The 11,850-nt window shown below is 42.3% G+C and overlaps 1 protein-coding gene across 1 annotated transcript; it reads right to left on the bottom strand.

The window, feature by feature from the left end:
• Positions 1-224: 224 nt before the first annotated feature.
• LOC311059109 (tubulin beta-4B chain-like) lies at positions 225-11,576 on the bottom strand. The gene is made up of 8 exons (XM_084076744.1): positions 11,415-11,576; positions 7,416-7,524; positions 6,628-6,738; positions 5,741-5,985; positions 4,434-4,756; positions 2,665-2,821; positions 1,756-1,943; positions 225-1,120 (listed from the first exon to the last, which is right to left on the bottom strand). The coding sequence occupies exons 1-8, from the start codon at positions 11,469-11,471 to the stop codon at positions 973-975; spliced, it is 1,338 nt and encodes a 445-aa protein (XP_083932870.1). The 5' UTR covers positions 11,472-11,576; the 3' UTR covers positions 225-972.
• Between the last annotated feature and the right edge of the window lie 274 nt (positions 11,577-11,850).

The following is an 11,850-nucleotide window of genomic DNA, read 5'->3' as shown; positions in this document are numbered from 1 at the left end:
ACAGTGAAATGGCTTCAGACAATATTTTAAATGTTATCACTCATACAGTACTACAATGAATATCAACCTCCAAAATATATGAACAAGGCCAATCATAATCAATTCAAATGTCTGAAGTTAATTTTATTTTAATGTGAATTAATATTAATTAATGTTAATGTGAATTAATGTAATTTATATAAAAGCATACTTGAGTCACTATAGCATTAATAAGGACTGATCAATTTGTATGACATTTTCAAATCTTTATTTCCCACCAAATTACATGTGCATCAACAGAGTCGTGGCAAACGGCCTTAAGCTAGAGGAATCATAAAGAGACAAACAGGCTGAAGCTAGATTATGCCTAGGCTGAGCTGCCAAACTTAGAAACTTCAGTGTCAAATCTACGTCAGTGGCTCTCAAACGTGGCTGTATTTATTTCAAGGACCTTGAGTGTGCAATGTACATTTGTACGCTCTCAGAGTCACAGACCGTGTAAGGTACCGTTTGGAACCCCGTCAAGGAACGCTGAGGGTCCCCACTTTTGAGAACCACTAATCTACATCCGTATCCTAGTCATTTACAGCAGAGAAGTTAAATGGAGTTAGACCATTTTTGAAGTGCAAACATCCTACAATTAATAGTTCAGAACTACAACCGTCTTGAACAACTGACATTCTTGACCATCGCCACAAAATGACACCATGATATGGACTTGCAGATCTAATCGCATACGTTTCAATGGTCTGATGTTGTAATGTGATGTCAAGGTGCCGAGTCAAGAGGACAGAGTGATATACACAGAATACAATGATAAAACACAAACACACAGACAAACATTAGTGTTGAATAGCCTTAGCAGCTCAGCTAACAGCATGGTTTATTTCTGGTTGTTTTCAGGCCAGAGCCTCCTCTCCCTCCTTCCTCCTCTAACTTAGTCGTTCTAAAAGCTTTCAGGCCACGACCCCCCCCCCCAAAACAGGTAGTTTTTCAGGCCAGATCCTCCTCGCCCTCTTCCTCGAACTCGCCCTCCTCCTCAGCGGTAGCGTCTTGGTACTGCTGGTACTCTGACACCAGGTCGTTCATGTTGCTCTCTGCCTCGGTGAACTCCATCTCATCCATGCCCTCGCCAGTGTACCTGGAGACCCGGTTCACACAGGGTTAGGAATCAAACACTTAAACAAAAAACATAATTTTCCGTTTTCACTCAGTTTTTTTCTTTATCTTTCTAAATGTATGGAATTTCTTTCATTTATTCACATTTATTTATTAAATTATTTTCCAAAATGTACATTTTAGAAAATCTTTAGAAAATAATTATTTTCCCAAAAATGTAGCAAACAAAAAAATAAGGGATATTTTACTTAGTTGTGACCCATAAAAGTCAGTCCACAAATGGGTCCCACAGATATTAGTCTACTAAATACACAAAATAATTTGGTGGTGATGGTGTCATAATGGCTGATTTTATGGTTGGTTGCATGTTGAAAATAGCAGATCTACAAGCTCACAACGCGACATGGTGTGCTTGGTAGGTCAATCTGCTATTTTCAGCATGCAACCAAGCATAAAATGACTTGTCTTTTAGTTCCACCGAATCTCTCAGTTCTACTAGTCCCTGCCTACCATTTTAGTCTTTGTTGACGAAATTGTCAATATATTTAGTCTTAGTCATCATAGCTTAGTTTTTATTTAGTTTGTCAGTGAAAAGGGTAGTCGACGAACATTTTGTGTCACAGTTTTAGTTTACAAAATGAACACAGCTCTACGTACCAATGGAGGAAGGCCTTGCGGCGGAACATGGCCGTGAACTGCTCCGAGATGCGCTTGAACAGCTCCTGGATGGCCGTGCTGTTCCCGATGAAGGTGGCGGACATCTTGAGGCCGCGGGGTGGGATGTCGCAGACGGCAGTCTTCACGTTGTTGGGGATCCATTCCACGAAGTAGCTGCTGTTCTTGTTCTGCAACGGAGGGAGCAAAGGTTAGTATGGTTTCATCTGGTTTTATTTTGACCATGTTAGATTCATTTAAAACACCCGTCCTCGTTTCTGGTGACTGATATTGGCCTTCTAATGCATGAGGGGGTCTTGTTTTTTATACATTTTGGGAAAATGTAAAATGAATGAGAAAAGTAATTGAAAAAGCACGGCACCCTCACCCGTTAGAAGGACAATATCAGTCACCAGAACCAAGGACGTGTGTGTTCAATTAATTTAAAATAGAGTTTGAAGTTACAATGGGTTTGTATAAGGGGGCGTGTCTGATAAAACATTGTATGAAATCTGTAAACACTGAATCAAGCAACTTAAAAACAAAGTAGACGTATAATGATCTAAAACATTTTGAAAGTGAAATATCCCTTTCATTTTAATTTGTTTTTAAGAGTGGGTTTGGTAGTTTACTTCACTAGATGTTGTGAAAATGCTTAGTTTTAGTATTTCTAATATCTGATGTACAGTATATTAGATTAGAGTGGTTAAACTGAATTTGATTCCATTATTATAGTGGTTAAACTGAATTTGATTCCATTATTATAGTGGTTAAACTGAATTTGATTCCATTATTAGAGTGGTTAAACTGAATTTGATTCCATTATTAGAGTGGTTAAACTGAATTTGATTCCATTATTAACTACTGTAGCTGGAACAGCCTCAAGGGCCCCACTTGGAGAACCATCCCTACCTGCACGTTGAGCATTTGTTCGTCCACCTCCTTCATGGACATGCGTCCACGGAAGATGGCCGCCACGGTAAGGTAGCGCCCGTGGCGTGGGTCGCAGGCCGCCATCATGTTCTTGGCATCGAACATCTGCTGGGTGAGCTCTGGAACCGTTAGCGCTCTGAGGAACAGAGATGGAAAACTTGTTTATATAGATTAAAGCAAAATAAAATCTCATTTTTGTCAGGCCAAGTCCTAATGTGAGATTTGTTAAACAGTGTGAAAGAAACCCCCATCATACACTATATGCTACAGTATGTTATTTTTAACCAGCTATTGAGTGCATACACAGTAGCAGGTTCCATTTTGGACCCTCATGAGACCACACGTAATGTTAGGAAAGTGCCCCACCTTGTGACAAAGCAGAAGTACTACACATGCATGTTCCCGTTTCATCACTGTGTACAACATGCCATTGGTTTCAACACGAAACCAATGACTACATTCTACATGCGTTTAATGGTAGCTTACGGAACAGACGTTTGGTGGCTGTCCACCATGTCAATTCTGGTATGTTGTTGTTCGCACAGCTACTGCATTACTGCTTTGTAGTGTGCTCTGCCCTACAAAGTGTGGTGGTAAATACATTTTTGGACACAATCGACTCAAAAGGTCAAATCAGCCTTCATAGTTTCCAATTTAGTACGCATTTCACATACTACCGAGTAACTACTAGTTATGACGACCATGCAGATTTACCCTGGTAATTTCTTCTCTTGCTTTTGTTACCTAGTTTTTTTTTCTTGACCACAAGGTTAAAATGTCATTTAGATAGTATGTTATTTTGACAGATGCTAGGCTCTCAGTTTACCTGTGATGTTATTTTTTTTTTAATATATAAAAAAAGATTTCCTGACCTACCAATGCGAAAACAAATGCTTTCATCATGTCACGCATGATCAACAATAAAGTGTGAGTGCATGCACTGCACACAGAAATTCAAGAACGTTGTCGCTGCTCCGTGTTGCGCACGGCGTCTCTGGTCATGCTGAGACACACCACGTTGGTTCAGCCCTTAAAGTTTCCCCCCATAAACTTCACTTGAAAGTTCAGGGGCGAAAGTTTGTATGTAACATTGTTCGTCTGTAATGTAGAGGAGCTCAGCTCTTCTCTCTACAACTATAGATTATTACTATTATTATTATTATATAAAATATTCGAATATATTCAAATCTTGTGCAGCATTGAAATTCGAATGGGATAATAGCGGAAAACTGACAGCCCTATAGTATGTCAGTATGGCATTTAAGACAGTCTTACTCTGATCTTGCAGTTTGTAATGGGCTCTATCCACAGCAGCCATATTGTGAAGACATTCACAGGTGTTACTAATGAAGGCTCTGTTCCATTCTGGTCATACAGAGTCAGGGTGCTGATATTGTGCATGTTGGCTCACTGGAAACACTGTTACACCAGTGGGTCAACAGTTGGAAGCCCATGAGGGTCCCTGGACCCTCATGGGCTTCCAAATGGCCCCTTACAGATGTGTAACTCTGAGAGTGTACAAATGGAACCAAATGGACCCTTACGAGTCCATTTGGTTCCATTTGTACACTCTCAGTTATGGGGGTCGTGGAAACCACTGTGCTAGACTAAATGGAACAGAGCCTTCATTAGTATCATTGGTAACACCTGTGAAGGAAGTGATAATATGGCTGCTGCGCATAGAGCCTATTGGCTCCGGATACGAGAGACGGTCAAAACGGCCTAAACACTTTGCACAGTAAATGCACCTGTACTGCTGGCTGCCTCGGCTGGTGAGCGGGGCGAATCCGGGCATGAAGAAATGCAGGCGGGGGAAAGGCACCATGTTGACGGCCAGCTTCCTCAGGTCGGCGTTGAGCTGACCGGGGAAGCGCAGGCAGGTGGTCACTCCGCTCATGGTGGCAGAGACCAGGTGGTTGAGGTCTCCGTAGGTGGGCGTGGTGAGTTTGAGGGTGCGGAAGCAGATGTCGTACAGGGCCTCGTTGTCGATGCAGAACGTCTCGTCTGTGTTCTCTACCAGCTGGTGGACTGACAGTGTTGCGTTGTATGGCTCCACCACTGTATCTGACACCTGGCGAGCAAAACGAGAGATTTATTTGTATTAATTGAAAATCGATTAATTTAATGGAGTACATTCTTGTTTACCTGGTATCCTATGGTTTCTTCGAGGCACTAAATTGTTCTCTCTGCACTATTTGTTCTCTCTGTACTATTTACCTTGCCTTGACTCTAGTTCATACATTGGCAACTTGAGGCCACATGTGGCCCCCACCCTCTCTTAATGTGGCCCGCAGGTTAATATCGGAATACTGATATATTATTGTTTTCAGCTGTTACAATTCCAAACATGACCCGCTTTAATTACTTACGTCTATATTAGTAGCTTAAATGACTAGTATTAGAATTAAATTGTCTTTTTTATGTCCTATGTATTTGTATAAAAGTTCAATTAAAAAATAGCACAAATAGCAGATCTACAAGCTACAAACACGTCGCACTGCGACGCGTTTTGAGCTTGTAGATCTGCTATTTTTGCTTCTTTTGTGGGACAAAAGTTATAGTGGCCCTCTCAATCATCAAAGTTGCCCACCCCTGCTCTAGTTCATGTTTCCTCTGCTTATTCTGACCTCACACTTGTAAGTCTCTCTGGATGAGAGCGTCTGCTAAATGCCTACACTGTAAATCATACATTTTAAGCTTGCAGGCCAGTTACAGCAAAGATACTTAATTGAGGAAGATTAGATGGCCCATCCAATGCTCCACCACTAGGCAATAAATGGTACAGAACGGGTCCAATATTTAGTTCAGTGACCCTGGGACTAAACAATCGCTCAGGAGCTGTGTTCACGTTCACTCCTCCCACTGGAATTAACAGACTCGCAAACTAATTATCCGGTCTCCTAAAGCCTTGGTTCTCAAAGAGGGTTTAAATATTAAACTTTAATATGACACAGCTGCGTTCCCAGTCTTAATGGGTCAACTGCTGTGCTGCCTTTGGCGACAGAATTTCCCCTCGCAGCATCAATAAAAAAAAGGTCTCATCTCTTTATCTAACCTTGGGAGAGGGCACCACGCTGAAGGTGGTCATGATGCGGTCGGGGTATTCCTCTCGGATCTTGCTGATGAGCAGGGTTCCCATGCCGGAGCCGGTCCCGCCTCCCAGGGAGTGGGTGAGCTGGAATCCCTGGAGACAGTCACAGCTCTCCGCCTCCTTGCGGACCACGTCCAGGACCGAGTCCACCAGCTCCGCTCCCTCTGTGTAGTGGCCCTTAGCCCAGTTGTTACCTGCACCGCTCTGGCCTGTGGAGGGTTAAGACACACACACACACACACACACTTATGAGATTTTACTTGACGATTAATTGTCGCTCAAATAGTGGCGATTAACGATTTAATTATGACGATTATAAAAAAAATATTTCAATGATCTCAAATAATTACGATAGGCTCTATTCACAGCAGCCATATTATGAAGACATTCACAGGTGTTACCAATGATACTAATGAAGGCTCTGTTCCATTCTGGTCAAACAGAGTCAGGGTGCTGATATTGTGCATATCTACAGCTGGGGTCCAGGGACCCTCATGGGCTTCCAAATGGCCCCTTACAGGTGTGTAACTCTGAGAGTGTACAAATGGAACCAAATGGTTCCATTTGTACTATCAGAGTTATGGGGGTCGTGGAAACCACTGTGCTACACTAAATGGAACAGAGCCTTCATTAGTATCATTGGTAACACCTGTGAAGGAAGTGATAATATGGCTGCTGTGCATAGAGCCCATTGTGTAATAATTGTGACAGGCCTAGCCTGAAGGTCAATTTGACCGTGAAATATCATTGGTTTATTTGTTGTCGTTTTTTTTTTCACCGCTCAAACTTTAAAGTCTCATGATGATTAGACATTCTGTGATCAATAACTAAATGAAAACACACAGACTCACCAAAGACAAAGTTGTCGGGTCTGAAGATCTGTCCAAAGGGACCGGACCTCACGGAGTCCATGGTGCCTGGTTCCAGGTCCACCAGCACGGCCCGAGGGACATACTTACCACCTGGTGTTACAAAACACAAGCGTGTGAATTACAGCTTATTTCCATTGTGATCCATCATCCCGGAGTCGCTAGGACAGTTTCTTTACCTTACTTTGTTTAACTGACTTGTCTGACACTACATAGCAGCAGCATTTTAATTTCAAGGATGAAACATAGTCCTACATTCACCTACTGTCAATGAAACATGACCACAGTAGTGTTTTTGGGCGACACAAGCATGCCATCTACTGGACTGTTCTAGAATAATCTGCCCTCTACCTACTGTACATTCTACCTAGTGTACAAAATATTTGGTACATCATCAGAGTTAAATTAACACTGAGGATGTTAGTGAAGTGAACCTGGCTGGCGTCAGGTTTAATTAAAATTAATTGGCTTAATTACCTGTAAAATATGTTTAATTAACGGGATATTTCACTTAATAAACACAAATATATTAAAAAATAAATGAAAGGGTAACGGAACAATCACAGCCCCCTCACGCATTAGAATGTCCTTCTAATGGGTGAGGGGCCGTGATTTTTACATAACGTTTGTACATTATATATATATATATATATATATATATATATATATATATATATATATATATATATATATATATATATATATATATATATATTGTATGTTTATTTGAAAGTGAAATGTCCCTTTAAGATTAAGTGGTTTAAAATTACCTGTTGCTTCGTTGTAATAGACGTTGATTCTGTCCAGCTGCAGGTCGCTGTCACCATGGTACGTCCCCGTGGGGTCGATGCCATGCTCGTCACTGATGACCTCCCAAAACTACAATGAATTAATGATAATTAATGACATCGTCACTGATCACCTCCCTAAACTACCATTAATGAACGAATGGCGCTTGTGACAGACGAGCGTCATGTGAACCATGGCTATGTAGGGCACCCTGATGCTGGACAGGAGGGAGTGGAGGGCAGTGATTCAGGAGTCCCGAGTTGGTGTTGGCTAGTCCGCACTCTAGCATCGCATCACGTCTAATCTGATGAGTCATGGTGCAGAAAGAAGAGCCACCGGCCAGGATGAACATTTGGGCTAAGTGTCTAGTGATGATTTGATTGACAAGCTACACAACCAATAGTATTCATTCCCCACCCCCGCTCTGGTCCCAACCAAAAGCGTTCCATTTCCGAGTGCACACTGCATAGGATACAGAACAGGGGTGATGCAACTTTGATGATTGAGAGGGACACTACATTTCCGCACTCACTCCAGAGGGCCACATTGCATATAATGTCGGGCAGACACCTCTTATCTCCATATTCAAACTTTATCGTAAATTAATGCGATTCTATGTCTCGCAAAAATAGCCGATCTACAAGCTCGTTTTGAGCTAGTAGATCTGATATTTTTTGCTATTTTTGAATTGGAATCCTGATTTTTTTGGTGCATTTTTTTGATTAGAATCCTGAAAAGTAACATTTTTATTTCATTTCAAATGCATTTAGTTATACTTACGTAAAAGACAGCACAATTGTAATTCTAGTCATTAAGCTACTAATATAGACTGAATATATTCAGGCCATGTTAAGTGAAGGTGGGGGCCACATGCGAGTTGCCCATGTATGATATAGAAAGACGGTGGATTTGAAATCGTTGAAGAATAGCCTTCATTTACAGTGTATAGAGTCCATGGGCATAAAGCTGTCCATACCTTTTACTGTCTATGAGAGAGACGCAGCCACTCTGGAGAGATTTTAACGCGGGCAGGGATGGGCTGCCAGTGGAGCCCACCGGCGCGCCGCTCCACTGGCTTTAAAGCTGCACGCACGAGCCCCCCACCCGCGAGAGATCCGTCAACACCTAAAACAACAGCCCTCTACCTGGCTGCTTTGCATAACACTGCAGAGTGCAAAGGGGGGTGCAGCCAGATGAATTCAATCATCCCCCCAATGCCCAATCCGTTCAAAGATACTGGTTAAACGGGTATCAGCCTTGATGTTCATCGAGTTACATGGGCCACCTATGACTGGGATCCTACAGATAACGTGATAACTTGACGGTGACGCCATCGCTTAGCCGAGGACCCCAAGAACGAGAGCTGTACCAGACACTCACAAGGTTATCCCTGACCGTTGTTGGAAGTACTTATGACTGTTCATATGATTTGAAGGTTTTAAAAGCAATGTAGGTGATCTTGTATATTTTTTAAATAAGCTCAAGTATTACTTGAATGACTTTATGAAAAAAAAATACAAGTTGTCTGATTATTTTAAGTAGCCTACTTATGTGTGGGTGAGTCTATGTAAAGGGCTTTTATGTAAAACTAAGGAAAATAATAATGAATTCATTGAAACAAATTAACAGTGCAACTAAATAATAAATATAATTACTTTTTTTTAAAACGGGTTTTCCACCACATATGTTGAATACCCCATTTCAACTAGTACTGAGCGGCTATGTGCACTTGCGTGCGCGCGCACGTGACGTCATTATTAAAATGGAGCTCCACTAGCTCAGAAATCCAGGGCACATCCCTGACTCTGAACGGGCGCATTCATAGCTCTGAGTCTGGGTATAATATAAATGTGGGAATGTCATGGCATTATAAGTGCTGAATTGTGTTCATAACATATAACAGCATAACGTAGAATGCGTCCGGACGCATTCTACGTTATGATGCTATATGTTATGTTTGTTCGATGCGTCCTTTCTTTAAAAAAAATGTGCGTCAGAGACACAGCTAGGGCTAGCAACATCACTGCCACACCCACAGCGAGAGAGAGAGACATTGTTTCAGCCCTGAAAACTGAATGGAAGGAGAAATGTTTCATTCAAGCATGTGTGGCCTTAGCCTTAGATCAAGACTAAATATCTATTTTTCTATTTTTTATAGAATATCTATTTTTATCGAGGCTTGACTTTCACTTTAGTATCTACCAGTCTTAGCGACCCCCCCCCCCCCCCCCCCCCCAGTTTGCCCTGGAATGTCACCAGTAAAGCCCGTATTTCTCCGAACATGTTCAAATGCAAAATATAAAGGTGCTTAACCCGCTTGCAACAAATGTTAACTAGGTGTCCGGCGTGTTTTAATCCCGTCTGTGGCCGAACGCCATTTTCCCCCAATTTACTTCGCGTTTACATTGAGTGTAATTCCGGTTTTCACCGGATGCGCTCCGCCACTACCGCCCATTGGGAACAACCGACAGAATCGGCCACACAGACGGGATTAAAACACGCATTTATTGAAAAATATGGACTAACACATTGAACAAACACACCGGACACCTAGTTAACATTTGGGGCAAGCGGGTAACCTTATATTTTGCATTTATACATGTTCCAAGAGATACGGGCATTACTGGCGACATTCCAGGGCAAACTGGGGGGGGGGGGGGGGGGGGCTCGCTAAGACTCTCGTGGATATAACAATATCTACGTCTAGCCGTAGAATACGACGACTCGTAGATGTATTTAATGATTCTGACATGTCATAATCATAAAATACATCTACGAGAGTCGTATTCTACGGATTATCTAAATCTATCAAATACATCTTGATCTAAGGCTGGTAAATCTGTTTTAACACCCCATCAATGGACTCCCACTGATTTCAGATTTTCATCATTTTTTGAGTGCACGGGGATCTCATTTTAAATAAGCCAAGTGCTTTTATGAGCGATCCAGTTTTAGAGGACCTTGAATTGTGAATTGTACTTCCATGTACTGTTAGCATGTCTTTCTAAATAAAGTATTCGATAAAAAAACACCGTCCAACACGTCCTGGCCGGTGGCTAGCTCTGTCTGGTCCATGGCGTTAGAAGGAGTGCTCCTTTAAACACTATGGATGGTCCATCCATGGCGTTAGAAGAAGGAGAAGTCCTTCTAAACGCTATGGATGGACCCAGAGCTGGCCGGTGGCTTTATTCCTGCGCAATGACTCATCAGATTAGACATGATGCGACGCTAGAATGCGGATTATAGCCAACACCAATTCAGTCAGGAGGACTCCTGAATCCACTGTCTGTCCTCCAACACGGCACACCCTGCTCCTGTCTGTGTCGCATCAGTAACGCTCGTCTGTCACAAGCGTCATGGAACCACTTGGTTCTGGTTTGAGAATATTTTACATTTAGAATCGTTACATCTACATAAACGTTCAGATTTCAAATATAAAGTGCTGACCTCACTGCCATGGATGTTACAAGTTAAAAAGCCTGGGTCTAAGTACCTGTATCTTCCGTATTGTTCAATAAAAAAGCATTTTAATCCGATCGGTGGCCATTTTCTCAAAATGTCCTTCATATGCTTTCAACCACGCGACCCTATCGGTTGGGAGGTGTACTGCACCCTGATACATGGAAGTCTAAGAGGAAAATGGCCGCCGATCGGATTAAAATGCTTTTTTTTATTGAACAATAGGGAAGATACGGGTACTTAGATTGCACCCGTTTTAACTTGTAACATCCGTGGCCATGGGATCAGCACTCTATTTTTGTAATCTGAACGTTTATGTAGATGTACGGGCTGTAAATGGAGACATTTAAAACACCACGAAGAAGTAGCGCCATGACTGTCATGATATGACAGTCATGTTTCATGGCTGGATCTCTGCAGTGTTAGCTTAAGCCGTCACGTCGCAGTGTGTCTGTGTCTGTGTCTGTGTGTCTACGCAGATGCATTATAACACTCAATAAAACCTCAATACCAATCCTTACCTTGGCTCCGATTTGGTTGCCGCACTGGCCCGCCTGCAAATGGACGATTTCCCTCATGTTTGTTTGGTAGAAAAACCGGTAAATTTATTGTTTAAATGTGTTGTATGAATGTCGACCGTTCCGCTCGGCGTCTGGATGAGGACTGGCTGATCTGACGCAGCGTCTTCGTTCTGACTGAAATAACCTCCTTCTTCTTCTTCTTTTATGGCTTCCCCGGATGTCTAGACGCCCCGTCAGCGGTATCGCTGCCCCGCACTGTTTGTGTGAGGTACTGCACCATTTTCTACTGTGGCCAACACCTTTAATGGTTGTCAACCTTTTCAGGCCATGACTCTCCAAAAATAATCATATTTGAACTGGGGAGTGGGGACCCCCCCAAAATAATCATATTTGAACTGGGGACTACCCAAAATAATCATATTTGAACTGGGGACTA

Source organism: Gymnoscopelus microlampas (genome assembly GCF_963454915.1).
Source record: "Gymnoscopelus microlampas genome assembly, chromosome: 13".
NCBI classification, from domain to species: Eukaryota; Metazoa; Chordata; class Actinopteri; order Myctophiformes; family Myctophidae; genus Gymnoscopelus; species Gymnoscopelus microlampas.
Note: the sequence above shows the minus strand (reverse complement) of the source record. Positions and strands in the feature narration are given on the sequence as shown.